The following is a 23,760-nucleotide window of genomic DNA, read 5'->3' on the forward strand; positions in this document are numbered from 1 at the left end:
ATTCGTTGGTAAAAGAGTAGCCCAAGAGTTGACAGTGGGTGGTGATGATTAGCTGCCTTCCCTCTAGTCTTACATTGCTAAATTAGGGACGGCTGCGCAGATAGCCCTCGTGTAGCTTTGCGCGCAATTCTAAAAAAACAAGCCGTTCTATAATTTTGGAAGTTCGATTCGTCGCTGTGGGAGAAGTGCAAATAACTCCTTATATAGCTAAAATAATATTTCCACCAAACCTTATAAATCTCTATTTGATTAAGTAGATTTGTTTGCTGAAGGTTGTTCGATTTTACCAGACTTTCCTAAAATAATGTCTCTCGAAACATTGTTTCTTCCAAAACTAGAACAAATTCTTACTTTATTTGACACTCTTGAACCCAAAGACACCTGTTAATCTTCAGAAACCAAATCAGCTGTTCAGTTCTCATCAGATTCAGACATAAGGAAGATAAGAGCCATGTTAGTTGTTTTAGTTCCTGACCAGTACATATAAGTAATAATAAAGATAGAAGCTGACAAGGCGACCGCAGCGCACCATCAATGTTAAGTTACACCGTAGGTGATGATTTGTATAGAAGACGTGTAGGTGTTTGTACGAACAGCACATCACTTTGTTTGGGTGAGTTCTCGCTGTATTAGAAGTCGCTTACATGTAATTAACAGAGGGTAAAGACCTCTTATTTACATAAATTTAGAGTTACCACATATGATTTTATAATGCTAAAAATTAGTTTATTTACTTCACTTTAAACTATAAATTTAAAGTTAAAAAATGTTTGTTTTTAGGGTAAAACTATAAAATATGCCACCTGCGTTGTGTTCATCGCGAGGAAATCGAACCCCAGATTTTCTATAGCAAGTCTGTTATCTTACTGTTGATTCACTGTAGAATGAATAAAGTGTAAATCTGTAATGTTTCTCTCACGCTGTAACCGTTTTCAATGGTTAAAACCTACAAAATCGGAATATTATCTACATTTATTTTCAAAACAATTAAAACCTACAGTATTAGGAATTTATTTAAACTATAAAATCCTCCAAAAACTTAGTTTTATTTTAATAATCCATACATAAAAAAATGGTGCATATTTTAGCATCACGCACTATGTAGCGTAATCTAGTATAATGCGTCGTTTTGTGCATGTGCTAGTGCCACACGTTGTTAAAGTAAGAAGAATTATTTGGATGCTTTTTGGTGTATTAAATTTTTGTTTTAAATTTCGGTTTAAAACTGGTCTTCTCAAGTTGTTTAAAATTTCGCTGTACTTCAACGATCTTAAGTATCTATAACATTGGTAGTAATTATGGTAATGGAACGGTAAAAGGTAAATACCACGGTGAAAGTGCTACACCTTTGTGAAAATGAATATCACTAATGCAAAGTACAGTCACTTGATTAAATTTAACACACTGGTTGGTTGTCATCCAACCAGGAAGTGGCATATTAGTGTGAAGTCTATAAAAATACTAGCAGTTATTCCATGCCCAGTAGTAGTGACGTGAAAAGTCACATGACTCTCAGCGCTGTCATACTGCATAACAAGCATGTATAAATCCAAGTTTAGGTTGATTCAAAGATACTCATGTGAAAATTTGTAACAAGGCTCCATGTTTTGATACAATCTATTTAAGAGTGAAAAAAAAAAAAAGAGTACACGAAACTGTTAGTGTTAATGACAGAAGTGTTCGAGATAGAGAAAAACTTTTTGGGGTATTATTTTGGATGAGAGATATGATGGTCAAGAACAGACGTTGCCAGTGGCCTTTTTATAAATATAGCTTTAACTTTTACCTCGTAAACATTAAGTCCAAGCACTATCGGTGTATGTGTTCGACGCTTGTAAACTACTACTGGGAAAATCTGGAACATGCGCTAGTTACAGACTAATCCTCTTCCAAAGGTTTTGGTAAAAATAAACGACAATTCATTCGAAGTTGTGGAGGAGAGTAGTATTAAAATCAGTGTACATCTCTAATGAAGCATTTCTGGTATTAATACAAGCCTAAAGCTGCATCTCAACCAGCGGTATAGGCGATCTACATAGAATTGATGATTCTGATCCATTATGTTATTCTCTCAGGATAAACAACTCGTCTTTCAGCTAAACAATGATCAAAAACACAGCATCTGATACAACGCATGCAGTCATCGTTTGGCCTGCACAAAGTCCATATGAATAATCATAAGGCTGTATGGTAAAAATGGGTTTGTAAAAGAACGACTAAATATGCTGGTTGAACTGTAGGGAATAATACAGAACATTTAGAATAAGATTCCATAGTTGTACATATATGAAAGTATGAAACGAGGTATAATAAACTGTATTATCTTGTGTTTCCTGGGATAATCTTTTTTACAACTGAATATACCAATTCATTTACCTATATGATTGAACTTAGGTTACATTTTCTCCTAAAAACGTTGCTAGTTTTACATTGGAAAATACTCAACAGATGATGCTAGGCAATTTAGGAAACGTTGTTGAAAACATTTTGTATATAGTATATAACAAAGTGTGAGGGCTCATACCGCCAAACCCAGGTTTCAATACTCGTGGTAGGCACAACACAAATATCCCGTTGTGTAACAAAAGAAAAAAAATAATTTTGTCTGGCACAGCGGCATGTTTGCGGATTTACATCACTAGAAGCCGGCTTTCGATACGGGTGGTGGGCAGAGCACAGACAGCTCCTTGTGTAGCTCTGTACTTTATTACAAACAGGAGAAGGACTTAGAATATTTTAATGGACTTCTAATAATTTATTATAAAGGCCTTATGAATATTTTATTTAAAGAGAGTAGTGGATATTTTTAATGAATTTATAATAATTTGTTATAGAGCCTTATATTTTATTTGACGGGATTAGTGGATATTTTTAATGGATTTATAATGTTACTCTCTTTAAATCAGAATACAGCAATGGGAGGTCTGCGGCTTATGTGTTTCTGCACTAGTCTGGTTCTCACGATGGCTAGTGTTCTTCCTTCAAACTGTCCTGATAAAGAAGACCTAAAACCCTGTACTTGCGACTACGAAGGTATTAACTGTTTCCATGTGGTCGATTCTAACGACTTAAAGAGAGCGATGCAAGCAAGTCCCCCTGATCCTCGACTCCGATCATTCTGGCTGACGGGAACAGAGGTTACCGAAATAAGGGCTTTCACTTTTCAGAAGTATTCCATCTTACAAATGTTTTTGGATTTTAATCGTTTGAATAAACTGGAGGACGAGGCCTTTGTAGGCGGTTCGGAATCTACCTTGGTCTACTTAGGTCTCTCTAACAACGAATTTACAAGTTTTCCAACAAACGCTTTAAGAATACTAAAAGCTCTAGTATCCGTAAACTTTGAAAATAACAAAATTCCCAAAGTACCCAATTTTGCCTTCAGATCTTCAAAAGATTTGGTTGACGTTAATCTGGCCAGGAATGTCATCAACCATGTTGGAAAAATGGCCTTTGTTAATCTAAGAAACCTGCGTAAAGTGGATCTATCGAATAACCAACTGGTGTCAGTCGATATTTTAATTTTTCCCAACACCAATAGAGTTTACTACAATGATTCACGAAATCTTGCCGAAAGTAGCACGAGCAACACAGAAGTTGTTATCAAGCTTTCTAGGTGGGTAGGAACTGATTTAGATTTTTTTTTATATATTTAAGAAACGAAACAATTTGCATAGTTCAGAGATTAATGACGAACTGTCGAAGTATAGTTATTAAAGATAAAAGTTGTAGCACACCCTGAAAACAAACTCACGACGATTATTATAAGCAATTCTATATTTGTCACATGAAATAATTTTATAGTGAAATAAAAGACATTGTTAAATATTTCACTGATAACTCTTGTGGTTCCACGTGCTACCGAATGTATATTCTATTATCATGCATTATGAATATTTTTTAGCTAAATCCTTTCAGCCGTAGAGACGTTATAACAGTACAGTTAATCTTACCATTCGTTAGTAAAAGAGTAACCCAAGAGTTGGCAGTGGGTGGTGATGACTAGCTGCCTTCCCTCTCGTTTTGCACTACTAAATTAGGGACGGCTAGCGCAGATAGCCCTCGTGTAGCCTTGCGCGAAATTCAAAAAAAAAACAAAAAAAAAACATTCATTGTTAAATTAAGGACGGCTAGCGCAGGTAGCCCTCCTGTATCTTTGGTTTAAATTAAAAAGCAAACAATACTGGAAAGCTGTTTAAAGTTTTATTTTTGTTTCTTGTAAATTTTTACTGAAAATATACAAAATATTCAAAAGTTGACTAAAGTGAACAGGTTACAAGTTTAATATTTTGAATATAATTTTGTCGCAAAAATATAAAAATTAAGACTTAAAATTCGGTTCATAGTGGTGTACTAAAAATAAGCAATTCATTAATAATTATCTAAATAATATAAAAAGTATCCATCAAAACTGATTCATATTGGTGTAATCAAAATAAGCAATTTATTAATAATTATAATAATAAACGAATATAAAAATTGTATGTCAAAACTGATTCATATTGGTGTACTCAAAATAAGAAACTCATTAATAATTAATATACAAATAATCTATTAAAACTTATCCATATTGATGTGATCAATATATGGAATTTATAAATACATCAATTAATTATTGAATATATAAATCTACTTTTAAAACTCATTCACAAAGTGTACTCAAAATAATCAATCATTAATCAGTTTCTCCGACGAATACTTCCAGGAAAACCAATTGACATCAAATCAAGTTCAACAATAATGGAAGAATATTATTAAGAGGGTAACTGTGAAGAGGATCCGAGATGACCCATGTCTCAATCTTTCGGAAATAATTATTTTAAATATCAACAATGGATAGTAATAAAAGAATTTTATCCAATCAACTTCAAGAATATCAGACTGAATTTGATATCAAATAAAGTATACGAATTTTAATTAGTTTAACCCGTTACCCATCATCGTTTAACAACAGAAATTCTGAATTTTGTGTTAAAACTTGTTCAAAACTATTGTTTTTGTGGCGACATCACACAAGGTCGGAATTATAAATAAGTAGCCATTCTACACGCAACTGCTCATGAGTATAATGATATATTTTTTTTTTAAATCAGACTTACACGAAAGCGTAATATACAACTTCCGAACAATTTCACCATAATTCTAATTAATTTACTGAACGCTGCCATTCTTCGTAATTTAGTCCAGAACTCGTTATTCACCGATCCAGAATAAAATTTAACGGATAAAGTTATTCTTATCAAAACAATTGAAACTAACGATCTTTGATGTTATTGGTGTTCACACTGTACAACAGTTTTATTCAGACCAATTAACCTTTTACAATATTTTATAATAAAAAAACAACAATAATAAAACGTGCCATTTGTCTCTTTGTTATCGGTCGGTGTTTGGTTACTGTGCACAACCTGGAAGGTTCTGGTTCACCTCATCCTTTAATGTTGTTTATGAACTTCAACATGCTATATGGTTGTTAACGGTTCAGAACTTGAGCACAAACGTAAAACACTGCCTTGGAACATTGGTTTCACTTCCACCTACAGGACCAGGTCCATAAATGTACTATTTACAGCTTTAACCCTTTCTTTTACAGTTTCTCTTCATTTGGTCGTATACACTCAAAAAACATTTCCACAACAAAATGTCACTTATCAATGGTGTATTTCACACATACAAACCATTTTAAATACACAAATGGTAGTTAATTCTAAGCGATACATTAATATTTAACATAAGCGACCTTTTCTTACAGTAAGCTTTAAGTGAGGAAAGATATCTGGGGCTAAAACCATTGTTTTTATATAAATGTGTATAAATCTAATGAAATGATAAAGCGTTCCTTCTGCTTTAGATTATGTTTAAGGAACACATGTAAAAACGAAACATATGAAATTTACACATAAGGTAGAGTTATATCTATCTATGTGCATATGTATTTCGGTATAGTAAAATAAAGTCTAGATGTCCCTAGCTTATGAGATAGTAAAGACAACTTCGAACTAACCGGGATAATTCCGGACACTTGAAGAAAAATAATAGAAACAGAGACGCAACCAAACAGTTTGTGAATCATTATTAGATGAAAATCATAAAGTAATTAAAAACTTCTGGAATAATATATTTGAGTCGTATTTACAATACGAGTTTTCATAATGGAAATCTAAGGTAAAGTGGCGCTATCTTGCAAATAAACGTGAAAACGAATCTTTCAATCTGTACCTGTGGTTTGCTACTACTATTTCGTGTTTATCAAGTTTAAAAATAAATTTCTTGTCGTTCGTCAGTCAAGACTAAACAGGCTTTGTTATCAAATACACATTAACATTAGGACTAATATGGCTGACTATTGTTCCTTATCAAATATCCTTTTACACTTTAACACTAGGGCTAATATTATTTTTCCTTGTAACTTTTTTAAACATATAACCTAAGCATTAGGACTAACGTGGTTGTTTCCTTCATTTTAGCTTTAAAAGTTCAGATAGTTAAAACTAAAAAAACTATTTTTTGTAGTTCCACACTTAATAAATTATCTAGGTTTTAGTATTTCTTTTTAAAGTTAATATAATGCACAAAGACTTGCCGTGCAATATTTTTTCAACTGAGAAAATGAAATTTAAAAAGACGTCAAATATTCACACACATAAGAGCTTAAAAAATTTAAGAGTTTAGTTGTATCTCCGAGTCATTACAAAATAATGCAAAAGTTTAGGATTACTGAACGCGCTTTAAGCTCAGAGTTTTTCATAATAAAGCTTTTCGATAAATAAATAAAGCAATAACAAAGTGTGAAACAAGTAAAACAATTGTTGAAATCGTTTTTTCGTCCGATTTATAAACTTGGGAATTTTTTATTCTCTTACTTTGTGATTTATTACCAGTCGTTTTGTGGTTTTTAAAACATTAATTTCACAACAGTAAATTGCTTTGAGTTTGCTTACTAATTAGATATTATTTTATTACAATTTACAAATTTTTACAGGTTTGTTTTTAGGATGTTTCTGTCACTTATGAGATCAATATCAAATGTACAACTTCTAACAACAGAGAAACCTTGCTGTAAAAGCTATAACTTGCAATCTAAATACAATCTTTAATGTGTATTAAATAAAACAAAACAACATAGAAAACACGTCATTTATTAAAGAAAGCCACCAATAGTTTAGTAACAATAAAGAGAATATGCCATCTAACAAGCAGTACTTTAGTAACACCGTAAAGAACATAACAGTTAACCAGGAGTACTTTAGTAACACCGTATAGAACCTAACGAAAAATGTTTAAATCCAATTAAAATGGTGTCACAAGGCTTAGCTATGGAATTTATCATTATAGTTCAAGGGAGACATAAAAACAGATGATGTGTTTATAGGCTACAAACATCTAGAAAACTAATCATGTAACATAATATAATTACGATAGACGATAAACAGGAATAATCACAACAAAAAATATAACAAAACTTAATTCCAACCAACCCTTGGACATTTATTGAACGGTAACATATTGATAAGTTTTATTAATACTCTAGCGCTAATTACTGGTATAAAATGACGTTAAAACTAATAAAGTTTGTTTTCCCACAAGCAAAGTATTTATATACAACCATCAAAGCACTGACGTGGTTTGCTTAATGTTTTTATACCTTAAAATAACTTTACTTATAGCTTACGTTTCCCTCTATTTCAAATAAAACTTGAAATATTTCATTTATTCAACTTAATATAACTTTCTTTCTGCTGATATCAATTAGCAATACCTTGCGTGTGTTGAATAAAGAAATTCTTCAGAAATGCTAATTTTCTAACATACAGATTTCAACAATTTATGTATGACTAGTAACGACGAGAAGCTAATAAAGGTTCCGACTGACTCACTACTTTGATCCCATTTCACCATAAAAAGGATTGTTATTTCGTAGTTAGGCCTAACGAATCATTATGAAAGTAAGATTTTTAGTGCAAACTGAAGAGTTGTACTCATTGTTGGGAAGTTACATAAAATACGAAATATTACTCCAGAATACAAATGGTTTTGTTTCAATCAACGCTTCGGTATTATGGCTTCGTTTGGACTAACAGTACAAGAAATGTATTAGGTTTATGTATTACTAGCCTTGTTTAGGCCACAGTGGTGAAACGTTCGCTGACTTGCACAAATTATTTTTATTTCGAAATGAAACTGTATTGTCGAGACGTCTACATTCCTCCACTTTGCATCACAAATCCTGAAAACAGACATAATAATTGTTATAGAGACGTGATGAGTTTTAATATATAGCTACACACAATTAAGTCTTGGATTTTGAACTGGATTAGCCAACTTGTTGGTTATTAATAGTTCCTAAAGAATCTGTAAAAGCGAAATATTGAGTTAATAAATATATATTCTAGAGATATAGGTCACTATTTCATTTACATTAGAAATGTCACGTTACAAACTACAGTTTGCGTTAAACAGGGTTAAAATCATAGTTAATGCATACGGATAATAAACGTTTGAATAATTACATGATTAAACAACGTTCTCTTCTTTTGGCCCTTCTGGACTCGTGGTGTTTCGATCTGACAAAACAATCACTTCAGATACAACGGTCTTGAAATCTGCTTCCGAGTTCGAACGGTTAAAACATGATCCAAATGAAGTTCTCTGGGTTCGAGGCTTTGAACATAAAAATCGGTAATATGCCCGACGATAATGGCGGTTTAGGCCTACATAGATGAATGGATTAATACATGATGACATCCACGCTAAAACAGAAGCCACGACGTGAATGGTGGGAAAGCTGGAAGTAGCCCTTAAAATTTACTGGGTTTTAATCTTGAAGAAATTTAACTATTATGTATTCTCAATATTTAAACATAAGCCAAAATTTTAAAGCAAAATTAGCAACAGTTCTAGACTATCTGCTGCAGACTTTACATAAACCAAGAACAATACTGTTGAAACTATATAAGGGAAAAAAGAAGAAAAAAAAAAAAAAAAAGAGGAAGGTTGCAGAGATGGATTTCTTTTATGAAACAAAGTAAATGTAGTTAAATACGTAGGCAATGGAGATATAAAAATCAAATGAAAAGGTTACAAAAGCATTAGATTTTATATATATATAAATTTCTATATTAGCAAGGAAACCCTGTAGTTTACTTTTTGCACCTCATCACATTACAGAATAACACTTGATCTATTATATCATGTCTAAATTCTCCACAGAACCATAAGGCATTGTTGAAGTTACTTCGAATTGAAATAAAAAAATGTGCACACCATATGTATACAATAATCTACAGTTTGCGGAAAGGGATTGACATATTCTTACGTATAGAACTAATAATTTCCATATTAAAAGGTAGAAATGACCTGGTTATAACTATGATAATTTGGGATAAAGAATACACGAAGAGCTTCTTAAAAGTTATTTTGTTAAACGTCCAAGAATTATGTGGTTAAGTACAAAGATCACCAGTCAAATGTTAACTGATTATTATAACTGTAATTAAACAATAATCTTGATGTGACTTACCTGAACAAGGTATCATGGAATTAAACAATAATCTTGATACGACATACCTGTATTTGCTGTCGAAGACATTGACAATCATCAGTGGAAGGAAGCAAACAACAAAAGAACAGAAAATAATTACAATCATGCGGTTGAGACGGGATTCGTCTTTTTGATGAATTGTTTGTTTAAAGAGCGGATTTGTAGAACTTCGATTGACCTGAGTATGGGCCTCGACATTTCGTCTGCTCTTTCGTACCTGAAATAATAGAAGGCAATCAAAGCAAACGGTAATAGAAATTAAACGAACCAATACAAGGAAAACAAAAGAAGCAGTAAAATAAATTAAGTGAAACAATACAAAGCAAAAAACAAAACAAAAACAAACCCAAAAACCCAAAAGACATTACGAATGAAAGTACTATGACAGACTGCTTTTTATTTATTTTTTGTGTGCGTTTGTTTATGAATGTTGATATTACAAATTCGGCTGGGTATTTCTTTAACGTTCTTATAATTACCTACAGCTAGAAATACACAACATTATTTCATGTTACAGCTAATTCTTCACACAAAACCAATTACCTTCCAGATTATGGACGAATGAGATAAGATGATCACGATGCAAGGTATCAAAAATCCCACAACGAACAAAAACTTCTTGGGAGACCGACCATTCCGCATCAGAATGGTGCAAGAAAATGTCGCCTTGTCTAGTCCGAATTCTCCCCAAGCCCTTGTTAAGGTGGGCATCAACAGTCCAAAACTAAATACCCAACAGAAGATGATCATCAAAACAACGAAACGTTTCTTGTAGATTTTACCGTAGAGGTGGTGGTAGTTAAATATGATGAACCTACTTGTAAAGAAAATAAAATCTGGCAGATGCGTCTCACTCATTGTTTATAGCCACTGCAATACATAAAATACTTCAACTGATTTATCTACTTTGTTATTCATAACAGAGGCGTTTAAACAAAATGTAAAATATGACTTGCACAAATAAATATATTACAGGAAAACGAGATTACAGTTTTTTTGTTTGTTTCTATTCAAGGTTGTAGTTACTTGTTCTTTGTCTTTAAAGAGATTGGACATGCGATACAACATAATACAATCTTACAAAGACCGGGAATTTTCAGAGTTAGTTATTTAAATGAACAACGTTTACACAGACCAAGTTACTATGATCAAATACAAATATTCAAAATTACGACTTATAGATACGTCACAACAGAAACCGAACATTTATAACTTTTTTTTTTTTTTGGTGTCTACGTAGAATGGTGGTAAATCTAAGATCTTACAACGCTAAAATCTGGAATTAGATTCCTCGCGTTAGACACAACAGATAGCCCAATCTGGCTTTTCTCTAAAACAAACAAACAAATCAAATGCGAGTTCCAAACAAATTATTTATATAATGAATCACTACACACCGTATTTTATCCAAGGCCTGGAATTTACATTTTACTGTCGTGTTTATATGACGTTTCAGGAGCACATCAATTTACTCGTAATCTGAGGGTCACGGGTTAGAATCCCCGTCGCACCAAACAGGCGTGGGGGCGTTATAATGTACGGTTAATCCCACTATTCGTTGGTAAAATAGTAACCAAAGAGTTGGCGGTGAGTGGTGATGACTAGCTGCCTTCCTTCTAGTCTTATACTGCTAAATTAGGGACGGCTAGCGCAGATAGCAGTCGTGTAGCTTTTCGCGAAATTCAAAAACAATCAGACTTCACACCATAATATACGTGAACACGTTGTATGGACCAGTCTGTTGTTTATAAAGTTGAATTTTGTTTTATTTTCTTAGTTCTACCTAGCATGATGACATGTTGAGTCTGTGGCTGTTGAACAGGACATCGAGACACTCTCAAAACATGAAACTTACTAGGTACACACTCCAAGTATTATTTTAACACACTCAAGGGTGAAGAACTGTTAAGAATTTATACTTTTTCTCAGAGTAATGACAAGTACTTAGAGATTTTAATGGCTGAAAGAGTGAGTTAGTGTCGATCAAGGCAACGGTTATGTTTGATCTTTAGACACAGAAGTACAGTAACCACTAGCAATAGACGTATATCATCTTAACTTTCATTCTAAGAAGTTGGTATAATAGCCACCAGCAGATGTCTATAATATTAACCTTCATTCTAAGAAGCTGATGTTGTAACCACTAGCAGGAAATGTCCATTATCTTAACCTTCATTCTAAGAAGTTGGTATAGTAATCACTAGCATGAGGTATTCATTATCTTAACATTTATTCTAAGAAGCAAGTATAGTAACCACTAGCAGGAAATATCCATCATCTTAACCTTTAGTCACAGAAATACAATAACTACCACCAGGAGGTACCCATCATCTTAACTCTCAACCATAGAATTAACAGGAAGCCAAATGGTGATAGATGCTGGTATAAAAGGAATCCTCCGAAATTGGATATACAAGTACCACTATATTCCGTCAGTCTATACAGGGGTTCCCAACCGGTGGGTCGCGACCCCCTGAGGGGGTCGCGAAGCTATGGCAGGGGAGTCGCGTAGCCTTGTTAGAAGTAGCTTGGGATAACATTAATTTTATTTCATCAATTACATTTTCAAGTTACGAGTGCCAAAAGGTTGGGAACCCCTGGTCTATAATATTTAATAAAATTTAAAAAATGTTTCCAGTAATTAAATTATGAAATTTTCCTGCAGTTTATATTCAAATACATTGTCTTTTTTAAACACAAAGCTACACAATGGACTATATGTATTCTGTCAATGGCAAAGTATTCAATGCAGTATTTTAGCGTTGTAAGTCTGTAAATCTAGCATGATTCAAAGAGCGAAATTTAAATAAAACGCACGGAAATGTGTGTAAATATTTCAGGAAATCTTGTTTTTTAAACTTGTTTCACACGACTCTAAAGAGAAAGTTCAAAACATGAAGCATTTGGCTGCTCTTCTACTCGACCATTATTTAAGTCAGACAAATTCTCTCACCATAAACACACACGTACCTGTTTACTGTAATCAAAGTCATGGACATTAAGGAAGCGCCAACGTTTCCATAGAAGAAAAATGGAAATAAGGAACACGCTGTGTCTCCTAGCAACCAAGCCTGGTGGATGTATCTTGATGCAGTTAAGGGTAGGTTGATGGTACAGAATAGGAAGTCTGCTGTACAAAGACTTATCACAAATGCTGTGGTGGCGTTTCGAAGCATCGTGCGCCGACAGAGGGCGAGAATTGATATAAAGTTCCCTAGAAACCCAATAATGATAAACAAGATACAACAAACAGCAGCAAATATTGTAGCATCTTGTGGGTATTTGATGGTTTCATCAAGAACTACACTTTCATTCATGGTAGAGCTTAAAGTGAGAGACTTGTGGTTCGAATCCCCACCTCACGAGTCTGTTGGTTCTCACGCCGACAAGCCATTCCTGAAACATAAAATAATTAATTAGAACTTTGAGGAATATTACAAGGTTCTAAAGGTTAAATTGCAAATTGAATAAATTACAAAAAGTTTAGAAACAAGTGATGAATATTAAAGAACAACCTTGTCGTTGAATCATCTTTAACAAAACACACAGAAATGATTACATCTGAACTCTTACTATCTTGGTTCCACTCCATTCATTGTGAATGATATTTTAGTCGGTTCATCACTGCATGAGCACTTTGAACGTTCCAAAGCTATAACACCTTCTGCAGAAGAACGCGATACTTACTTTTATATGCAACTAGAATACAATAGCAACTGTAGAGAAAAATAACACCTACCTTTTCACAAAAGAAAATGGAAGTGACACCTGCTTTTCCACGGAGTATAACAATAAAACTGCTCTGTTTATATAGCTTAAGATAAGTGTCAATCCTCAAAACTGTATATGCAAAAACAATTGTTTATTCCAGTGGGTGGCGCTCATCACAAAATATGCCAGTTTTAAATAAAGACTTCCATTGAATGTCATTACAAGTCTTTCCCACTATATACAGTTGTACTTTTCTTTTATCCTAATAATGTGATGTCCACACGTGTGGGGATCACTCAGTGGCATAGCGGTAAGTCTGCGGACTAACAACGATAAAACCAGGGTTCGATACCTATCAGTTGTAAGCACAGCATAGATTGCCCATTGTGTAGCTGTGCGCTTAATTACAAAAATACAAACGCATGTGAAATTATGCAAAAAATAATGACGTAAGTTTATCTTACATCAACTTATACTTATCAAGTTTTTGTTTCAGTTTAACATGAAAACTTTTAATGAGGGCTAGTGATTTCAATGAAAACACATATTTCGATTGTCCTCCCAACAGGTTAACAAGTTCTTCTACTGTAAAGTCAAACCTACTGCAATACGCATGTGCAGTCAAGTTTTTAGTCATGTTTTCACAAATAAAAGCTATATAAATTACACTAGAATATTAAATACGTCGCCACTTACTCGTGTGAACGTTGTTTTTGTTGTGTTTTTCTTCCAGTTAAGTGACTTGCATAGTGACGTCATGAACCACTGAAACTCACGAGGCGTGGCTTTCACACTGTAGAGCTTTAACTTAACTGAAGTTACCCACAGCTATCACTTCCATATTTGTACAGGACGTAAAGTGTTTATTATATTGTCGACTGTCTCAAATGTTGACATAACTAGATGCAGATTGTATTAAAATTAAAGCCGTCAGACGACAGTAACAAATAATAAAATAATAATAATATATCGGGTAATTATGTCGTTTAAACAATAAAATAATAATTCCAAACTCTTTGTATCTCAACGGGTAAGCGATAAATTTACGATCTTACAATGTTAAAATCCGGAGTTCGATCCATCGTGATGGACAGTTCGCAGATACCCTACTGCGTTGCTTTGGAGTGAAACAGACTCGCATGTACATAAAAGCAGTGGAGATGTTAAGATATCTTTGGCCTTAGGGAAGTATTCTGTACGGGGGCCACACAACGCCTCGAGCCTCAGCGTTAATAACGATTACACCACGTGGTGAAAGAAGTAATTATCACCTATATGTCATAGCGAACTGGCGAATAGCTGACACGAACCCAGACGAGTCTCTTGGGGGAACCCTCCTTTCCTTGCTTAAGCTTAGAGTCGTTACTGTATATGGGGTCACCAAGTGCTTTAATGTGGGGCTTCTCCAGGATCCGGGAACCTCCCCCCCCCGGCCTCTCAGTGGGTCTGATACTCGAAACGTTTAGTGAATACTGTCGGTTTAAATTCCTTAATAAAGTACCCTCCAGTGGCACAGCAGTATGTCATTAGACTCACACCTCTAGAAACCGGGTTTCGATACCCGTGGCGGACAGAGCACAGACAGCCCATTGTGTGATTTTGTACGTAATTACAAACAATCAATTGATCCATCCACCTAATAAAAAAGCAGCTTTATATTTTCAACCTCACAATTAAAGAACTTGAAATAGTAACAAAACATTTATATCCAGACATTTTAGAAAGTTCGTCCATGGATGTTTTGAAATGAACACTATTCTTTGCTTTCACCTATAGTTAGTATGCTAATTTTTAAAGTATGTACCTTTATCATCGTTGCCCTAAATTCACATATACAAACAAATACTGAATGCATCAAATTCATACACACACACACACACACACATTAAATATCTGATGTACCAATAGTAACCAAGAAAGAGTTTTTACAAGTAACTTTTCTACAATTATATATTTTGTAAAATCTGTTTCATTTCACCACTACTTTTATCTACAATCAGATGTAGCCCTAATGGTAAACATGCCAAGATGCGTATCAGAAAGATCATCGTTCGAGCCTGTCATATGTTCCATAACGCGTTCTGCACCTTCAGCTATGATGCGTTTTGACCATGACAGTCAATCTCGGTATTCGGTTTAGAGTAACTGCATAAAGGCGGTGAGTGTTACTGAGTGGTTGTTTTCACTTTCTGGTAACGGGTTTCAAGTCTAGCCAACCACAAAATACCGGTTACGTGTCGAATACTAATCGCTTTTCATTAGGTCCTCGTTCTTTATTTGTCTCGTAGAATTATGCACGCTGGTAGCTACATATTACAAACAACAAAAATGTACACATTAGGTTGCGATTTTTTCCCATTGCTAACATTTGAAAACAAAACTTAATCATGACATGGCCTGGACCTAGAGAGACCTCGACTCACAATATGAATGTCGTGGGTTCGAATCCCCGTCACACCAAACATGCTCGCTCTATCACCCATGAGAATGATATAATGTTAAGATCAATCCCACTATTTGTTGATAAATGAGTAGCCCAAGAGTTGACGGTGGGTGGTGTTGTCTAGCTGCCTTTTCCCTAGTCTATCAATTCTAATTACAGATGGATAGTGAAGGTGGACTTCGACTAGCTTTGCGCGAAATGAAAAAACAAATAAACAAAAAATTGTTTTAATATGAAACGGCTGTGGACTACCACAATATAGCATGCCAAGATGCGAATTATAAAGTCCAAGGTTCGAGTCACGATGAATTCAAACCTAAATAAAGTCCTTGTGGCAGAAGGCGCAGCTGACTGATATTTATTCAAAATCAGGTATGGCTCTACCAAAAGAGGGCGCAAATGGTAAGTAGTAACTTAAAATCAGGTGTGTCTCTACTCTGACCCTAGAAATCTCTAACACGGTTGTTTAGCTAGTGTAGATGAAACTACTAAACATTAAAATACCAACAAAAACTAAGATTACTTTATCATTTGCATTTAAGTAAAAACTGTGAGATGAACTAAATAGAATTCTGACATCAACTTTTCATCTTGGGACGCATGCGCACAAACCTTAATTACTAGCCAACACATCGACATAACGAAACCTAAGGTATTACAACGGTTTGAACTAATCACATTTTCATATTACAAGCTTGACCTATACCTTAACGTTTAGACACAGATACGACAACATAGAGGATGTATTCAACATTTATGTTTAACCAACAACACAGGGCATACATTCAACATTAATCGACTCTCATGGATAAATTACATTCTCACCTTATTAAAGTATCTACACATTAAAATATATATTACGATAATAATTACGAACTTAATTAATCCCCACTAGATGTTCCCCCATCCTGTTGTTCTACATAACTTTTTGTCCAAGTTTACGTTTTTAATGTCATACTGTAAGTTTGTGTAATTTACAACCTAAAATTAGAAGCTGAAATCGTCCCTCTCGATATACTTTTAAATTTTAGTATTTCCCTGAATAGCCAGCGATAGATCGCTATTACTCTTCCACGTAAGCTAAACTTAGCCATTTATTAACACCTCAACCTACTCCACCTGTTTATCTAATCTTTCAACATTTTTATCCCTCCTTTCGTAACATTTTTGTTCAACATTATGCTGTTTGTTTATTTAACTTTAATATTAAAACTTGCAGGTTAGCAGTACTAAGAAGGAAAGTTCTCTATCAATGAATGAAGTGCGCTTATAGATCTTAATTTTAATTTGTTTAAAGTTACATGCAGACTACCTGCACTAGTCGTCCCTAATCTAATTTTGAAGAAATGAACTAGAACAAAGGCAGCGAATCAACAGCTCTCACTGTTAAACTGTTTGGCTACTCTTGTCTACCGATAAGTGGGTATGACCATTACTTAACTAACATACCCATAATGTGCGAAGTGCATTTTTGTGGGTACATTAAACCCTCGCCACGCTCGGCCTACATGAAGAAAACACCACTATACTGAAACATTATTTAATTTTTAAATCAAGTTCGAAGCTGCCTACAAGAAACTAATCCTACTAACTTGTCTACCTAGTGGTTCAGCGGAGACCTGACGACTTGTGAATCTAAAGACCGATTTGTGGTGGGCACGAACGAATAGCTGTTGTATTTGTTTCTCATTCCGTATTGCACGTTACACGTGTGTGTGTGTGTGTGTGTGTGTGTGTGTATTGTTATATTGGTTTTACTTTATCCAAAATTTTATTATAAATTTATCTAGTCCGAGTCCTTACTTTGAAGATAATACAAAAAAAAAAAAAAAATACAGACACAAAACGTAAAACAGTTCAGACGCTAATTGAGCTTCGAAGTGTAAGTGTGTGTTGGAGAGAGGGGGGAAGATATTGAAAATCACGATTACGTAGTAGAAAAGAGGAAGAGGATAAAAAAAAATCTTTGGACTTATCCATATTATCTAATTCGTTTATATTGTTCGATTGTAAGCCCATGTATTGAAAGTAAATCTTTCTAGATTTTGTTTGTTTTTTACCCTTGAGAAGACATTATATGTATCGGTGACCTGTAGGATGTAAAGAATGCCTACGTATTATTACACAGCTTATATTAACTGTAATCAAAGTCGCCTGTGACTGCGGCAGGTCTTAGTGCAAATTCTCACCACATACATACAATCCCTTTCATGTAAACTGGTTTCCAAGTTTATAAATACAAAAACAAAGAACAGCATCAAAATAAATCGTGATACAAATAAATTTTATTATTTACTAAACAAGGTAAGTATTTATTGGCTGAAAATGTTCTAAATGGCCATGTTTAAGTCTCGAACATTACATTTCAAACAAGTTTGTAAGTATTCTCGCAAATATTTATGGCGAATTTTAGTGAAAATATAATGAAGAAAAAAAAAGGAATGTTGATATAACGTCTAAATTTTCACAGCCTAACTTTATTTTTTTAAAGTTCGATATTTGTACAAATATCTAAAATATCTAAGTGCGACGAGTGTGTTTGTGTGTGTGCATTAAATTAAAAATTTAAGATGTAGCTTTTATAATCCTTTGACAAAAGAAAAGACCAATTTGCCCTAGAAACTAGAACTCTCACCTTGGTAGATTATACTTGTTGATGAACTCAACACATTTTATGGAATTAGTTACGATTTATGATGAATATTTTAAATATTATTGAATTTCACAGAGGGCACGGTTGAGTGTCAGTTCCTACGAAACGGTTTATATCATAGATTAGCGTCATATTTATGAATATCTCATCCTGCCTCCGGTGTCCTTCAGTACACATCCACAAGGCCAGACAGACTCTTGGTTACATAATAGTAAAATTTTAATACGATTTTTCTTGCATTTATGTAATAATCACTTAACGGATTGAACAGCTTCAACCGAGAAAAACGTTTATTCACAAGTTACTTATACTCTTAATAAACCTTTTAGAACAAATATACTTCACAAATTATTATTATTATTATTACACTTGTTCAACACTATAACAACGTTAAACATATATAAATTATAACTAATAAAATAAATACAGGATATTTTACGTTTCATGCACTGTGTTCAAATACAATAAAAAACAATGTACTTTTTATGCTGATTTCAGAAATATAAATTAAAATTTGGAGAAATGACAAAATATATATTTTTTTATTTTGCTTACGATACAAAGGATACATTACATATATACCTACGTATTTAAAAAAAAGTAAAACATCAAGACAACACAAAGTATATAGTGTTACACAAAGTGTAACAGATTCAATGCGAAAATTCATAAGTATTCTTTAATATTTTCTTCAAGACATCATTTTTATGTCCACGACGCCAAACAAACTAGCAGTTAGGCTAAGTTAGGTAGGTCAATTTACGCGAGGTTAGAGCAAGTTAGGCTAATTAGTAAATAATTAGATGTTTATTTATATAAGACGATTTAACTTCAAAATTCTTTAAAATTTAAAATGTTTACCATTTTCTCCTTTATAAATCAATTCTCCAAATTTAACTTGTATTTCAGACAGCATTAAAACCAACAATTCAAAAAAAAATTTTCTGTCTCGGAAGTGCTGCATGAAACAGAAAAAACCATAAAGAAATTTTGAAGGTGAAATGTCAACAACTTTCCACTATCAGATATGAAAAAATGGCGGCACTGCAATAAACTGAAAAATATTAAAAAATCATCCACCGAAGACAGTTTTATAACAATTTATTCAATTAGAGGAACACAATCAAAGAAGCATTCCAAATTTAAACTAAGTAACTTTGTTTTATATTTTACAGAATTAATAACCGAACGCTGCGATTCACCTTTTAAAACTAAATTGAGACGATGTAGTTATCACTTTTTTCATAAGACACAGAGATTATAGATTATATTAAGATACAGACTGATCTCGTACACTCTTGACTATCAAAGGCGGCTTAATTTAACGTAAGCATGAAAATTCTCTCTACTTAGGGCCTGGCATGGAATGGTGGTTCGAGCATTCCACTCAAAATATGCAAATCGCAGGATGGACATGCCTTGATGGCGTTATAATGTTAATCCTACTATTTGTTTGGAAGAAGCGGCCGAAAAGTGTACAGTAGGTGGTATTGGTTAGCTGCTTTACCTTAGTCTATCACTCCAAAACTAGGATTAGCTGGCACAAAATTCAAAACAGGAATACAAAACCACTTTTTAGTGTAAAATTTCTGCACAAAAAATCATCTGAATTTTAGAAATTGTTCGTGCTACCTTCTAGTAAAAATAAAAATAAGCACTTCATGATATTCCACTATATTTTCTCAATGTCAAGCCAGAAAACAAAAAATTTGTACCTTAAGCCTTAACTTATAAAGTTACATTCCCTCTCAAACCAAAAAGGATTGTAATAAAGATTTAAGACTGTGTATACTTTGCATAAATAAAATAAGTTTTAAACTTCACATAAAAAACAACTGACAACTTACCCTATATTTAACTTCTATTGATGAAAAAAAGATGTACTACTTCAAAATGATGAACATGTCGTCGAATGTTTCCTTTCACAGGCGAGGATACAATGTGGCAGCTACCTAAACATGTAGCTCTAAGCTTCAAAGTATATTTTAGTGTTTATTATCATTAGGAGAACCTTGACCTCAAACGATCATTTTTTTTCCGTTCTCTGTATTCAAAACGATGCACGAACCACGTGGAAAACAAAAATCACGAATTAAGAACAATCAATTGGTACACATCTTTTTTTTTGATAGGACAAGAGCTTCGAAATAACGACTTAGCAATACAGGATTTTAAACACGAAATGTAATTAGCCTAGTAATCAAGATTTTATGAAATCAGAACTTACTTCGTATGATAACTAAATGTACTATATTTTATCCCTTTCCACCCACTGAATTATTCATTTGGAATTACCGAAGTCTTTGGACATAATTCATGAATTAGCATCAGTCTCAATTCGTCGTTTCTTGAACTTCGCTCAACGTGATTTGTCACGCTTGCTAGAACTCTCAGAGAAAGTTGAGTTTGTACCTATACCACCAATTGTTCTTGTTGTGAGCATGCGTCTTGCAAAGACGAAAACCAGCTTCTCCAGAGGGTAAAGTATAGGTGGTAAATAGTATTGGACAATTATTGCGTTCTACATTATTACCATCTTCCAACAAATGTTTTCAAACTGTCGATCTTTACTCTTCCATCGATTTAAGACTTCAGTGATTAATTTTTTAATTCTTTGCTTCTTTTCGTATCACCTTGAAATAACTTCTAAAAAAACAATCGGTTACTTATTATTATATAATTCCAGCGAGAAGTCGGTATTGATAATTACTGACAATTCCAAATCTTGATACAATTCTACTTAAAAGTTGGTAACGAGAATCTATTGAAATTTTGTTTTCTTAATATAATTCAATATAGACAGGCCTGTATGAGGGGGTTGCTGGGCTAAACATGTAGATTTTACAATGAGAGAATGAACGAAAAAGGACCTTTTCTAACATCTCCCTTGCTGCCAAAAACAACTCAATATAATATTAATATGATAATATAATTTACAGTTGCTGTATAAGTCATATATATAAAAGTGGGTTTCGGGGCTCTTAACACTGCTAAAACTGCCTCGTTGGACTTAGCGAGCGTTTAGGGTATACTACAGTAGAATATGATAGCGTTCAGCGACCTAAGTTCTGATGTGTTCAAGTGTTAACCCTTTTATTTATTATCAATGTTCCGGTTATATGTTTTTATTTACAAAACTGGTATTTAAGTGAAGATAGCTTCCATTTCGGAAGAATGAAATTGTAGGCTAAAAATTTATGATATCAATAGATACATCTTTAAAACATTGTCAAGATTTAAAGTAGTGAGTTCACATCTTAATCTGCATAAATTATTGAATGTTCTTTTCTTTAATTGTATGGAAACGATGAAACTTCAGTAACGAGAATATAGTCATTCTTGATTGTATAACTTCGTAATTATATAAACAAAGTACATCTATAATAAGGTTCAATTGGTAATATTTGATGTACTGCGTCAATAATAAGGCTTAGATAGTAAGGTACGATAAATTACCTCTATAATATAGCTTAGTTGATAATATTCGATGAATTGCGTACATTAAAGACTATAATATTTTCAGTTTTTCCTTGACCGTAAATAAAAGAAATTTGTAGTAAAATAAGGGTCACACTTGTAGTTGATTCAATTTATGACAAGTAGGTTTATTGTATGTAGCCCGGCATGGCCAGGTGGTAAAGGCACTAGACTTGTAATTCGAGGGTCGCGGGTTCGAATTCCCGTCACACCGAACATGCTCACCCTTTCAGCCGTGGGTGCGCTATAATGTGACGGTGAATCCCCTTATTGGTGGGTGGTAATGACTAACAGCCTTCCTTCTAATCTTACACTGCTAGATTAGGGACGGCTAGCACAGATAGCCCTTGTGTAGCTTTGCGTGAAATTCAAGACAAACCAAATCATTGTATGTAGAGTTGTCTTTAAGACTGACATTTTAAATATATGCTTCTAAATTTTATGTAGTTGTTTTATTTCTGTTGTATGTTTAGTTTTTATTGTAATTGTATGACTACTTAAGATTGATGATTTACGTATGGTTGTCACTTTATTATTGAAAAAATATTTAATCCTTCTGTCTGTCAAGTAGCTCTAGTGAACCATAAGTTAACCACATGTGAACATCCTTCCCTGGTTAATGCGTGTGTGTGTTTTCATATAGCAAAGCCACATCAGGCTATCTGCTGAGCCCATCGAGGGGAATCGAACCCCTGATTTTAGTGTTGTAAATCCGTAGACTTACCTCTGTACTAGCAGGAGGGGCCTGGTTAATATATCATCATTAGTAGTTTGTTTGTTTGTTTTATAAATTCGCGCAAAGCTACTCAAGGGCTATCTGCGCTAGCTGTCCCTAATTTAGCAGTGTAAGAATAGAGGGAAGGCTGTTTTGTTTGTTTTGTTTTTTTGGAATTTCGCACAAAGCTACTCGAGGGCTATCTGTGCTAGCCGTCCCTAATTTAGCAGTGTAAGACTAGAGGGAAGGCAGCTAGTCATCACCACCCACCGCCAACTCTTGGGCTACTCTTTTACCAACGAATAGTGGGATTGACCGTCACATTATAACGCCCCCACGGCTGGGAGGGCGAGCACGTTTGGCACGACTCGGGCGCGAACCCGCGACCCTCAGATTACGAAGCGCACGCCTTAACGCGCTAGGCCATGCCAGGCCCAGAGGGAAGGCAGCTAGCTATCACCACCCACTACCAACTCTTGGGCTACTCTTTTACCAACGAATAGTTGGACTGACCGTCACATTATAATATCCCCACGGCTGAAAGGTCGAGCATGTTTGGTGCGATGGGGATTCGAACTCGCGACTCTCAGATTACAAGTCGAACGCTTTAACTCACCTAACCATGCCGGGCTATCGTTAGTAGCAGCAGTATGTATTATGCGTACATTGTTAAGCCTAACCTATGTAATTTTATACTTAAACCTATTTTAACATGCGTCTGTTGGAAACGAGTGGAAGTTCTATAGGAATAAGAAAAGAGTGACGTCATTTGTGAATGTTTGTACCAGTATTTTAAAAACATCATTAATATTTAGTTATACTTATTATGGTAATAAATGTTTGAACATTGTTATCAACATTGAACGACACCAGAAAATTTTAAAGTACAAAACTTAGATTTTTTGAAGCTGTCATCTTTTAAACAAAATAATGTTTAGTATCGTCTTAAAGTAATATTTTAGCAAATACGGAGGAGACCAGTGTTTTGAATTAAAGTATTTGTATTGAAAATGAAGCTACTTTTAAGACGAAAAATATATACAAACGTAAAACAGCGAAGGAAAAAAATACTATTTATAAAGGTCGTATAGTTTGAACCTATGGATTGAAAGGTTCAAATATCTAGCTACAGTATCTCACTGTCCATACAATAATCCTTTTTAGCTGAGGGAGCTTTATAATTTTGATATTCAATCGTGTTACACGGTTAAGAGTAACTG

The 23,760-nt window shown here is 33.9% G+C and overlaps 2 protein-coding genes across 13 annotated transcripts; one reads left to right on the forward strand and one right to left on the reverse strand.

Moving 5' to 3' along the window:
• The first annotated feature begins 485 nt into the window (after window positions 1-485).
• LOC143244115 (uncharacterized) lies at window positions 486-4,865 on the forward strand. 2 transcript variants are annotated; one of them, XM_076488224.1, is made up of 3 exons: window positions 486-613; window positions 2,907-3,616; window positions 4,684-4,865. In XM_076488224.1, the coding sequence occupies exons 2-3, from the start codon at window positions 2,916-2,918 to the stop codon at window positions 4,739-4,741; spliced, it is 759 nt and encodes a 252-aa protein (XP_076344339.1). In that variant the 5' UTR covers window positions 486-613; window positions 2,907-2,915; the 3' UTR covers window positions 4,742-4,865. The 2 variants fall into 2 exon arrangements, with proteins under 2 accessions (XP_076344339.1, XP_076344340.1); XM_076488225.1 differs by having other exon boundaries at window positions 4,706-4,865.
• On the reverse strand, window positions 4,192-20,759 carry LOC143244113 (protein trapped in endoderm-1-like). Of its 11 annotated transcripts, none has more exons than XM_076488216.1 (6): window positions 20,196-20,759; window positions 12,512-12,937; window positions 10,085-10,355; window positions 9,568-9,758; window positions 8,511-8,785; window positions 4,192-8,227 (listed from the first exon to the last, which is right to left on the reverse strand). In XM_076488216.1, exons 2-5 carry the CDS (start codon window positions 12,856-12,858, stop codon window positions 8,515-8,517), a joined length of 1,080 nt encoding a protein of 359 aa, XP_076344331.1. In that variant the 5' UTR covers window positions 12,859-12,937; window positions 20,196-20,759; the 3' UTR covers window positions 4,192-8,227; window positions 8,511-8,514. The 11 variants fall into 11 exon arrangements, 9 of the variants coding, with proteins under 9 accessions (XP_076344331.1, XP_076344334.1, XP_076344327.1 ...); XM_076488219.1 differs by lacking the exon at window positions 20,196-20,759 and adding an exon at window positions 14,308-14,444; XR_013024899.1 differs by having other exon boundaries at window positions 5,273-8,227; window positions 8,511-8,711; window positions 20,196-20,719.
• Between the last annotated feature and the right edge of the window lie 3,001 nt (window positions 20,760-23,760).

This window comes from Tachypleus tridentatus, chromosome 2 (genome assembly GCF_004210375.1).
Source record: "Tachypleus tridentatus isolate NWPU-2018 chromosome 2, ASM421037v1, whole genome shotgun sequence".
Taxonomy (NCBI): domain Eukaryota; kingdom Metazoa; phylum Arthropoda; class Merostomata; order Xiphosura; family Limulidae; genus Tachypleus; species Tachypleus tridentatus.

What these genes read in the sequence shown, in the direction of transcription:
- LOC143244115 (XM_076488224.1), top strand. Translation starts at nt 2,916, where the DNA reads ATGGGAGGTCTGCGGCTTATGTGTTTCTGCACTAGTCTGGTTCTCACG. An exon ending in GTTGTTATCAAGCTTTCTAG is followed by an intron (nt 3,617 to 4,683) that starts GTGGGTAGGAAC and finishes ATCATTAATCAG; the next exon opens with TTTCTCCGACGAATACTTCC.
- LOC143244113 (XM_076488212.1), bottom strand. Translation starts at nt 12,858, where the DNA reads ATGAATGAAAGTGTAGTTCTTGATGAAACCATCAAATACCCACAAGAT. An exon ending in ATTCGTCCATAATCTGGAAG is followed by an intron (nt 9,759 to 10,084) that starts GTAATTGGTTTT and finishes CTATTATTTCAG; the next exon opens with GTACGAAAGAGCAGACGAAA. An exon ending in GTCTTCGACAGCAAATACAG is followed by an intron (nt 8,786 to 9,567) that starts GTATGTCGTATC and finishes GGCTACTTCCAG; the next exon opens with CTTTCCCACCATTCACGTCG.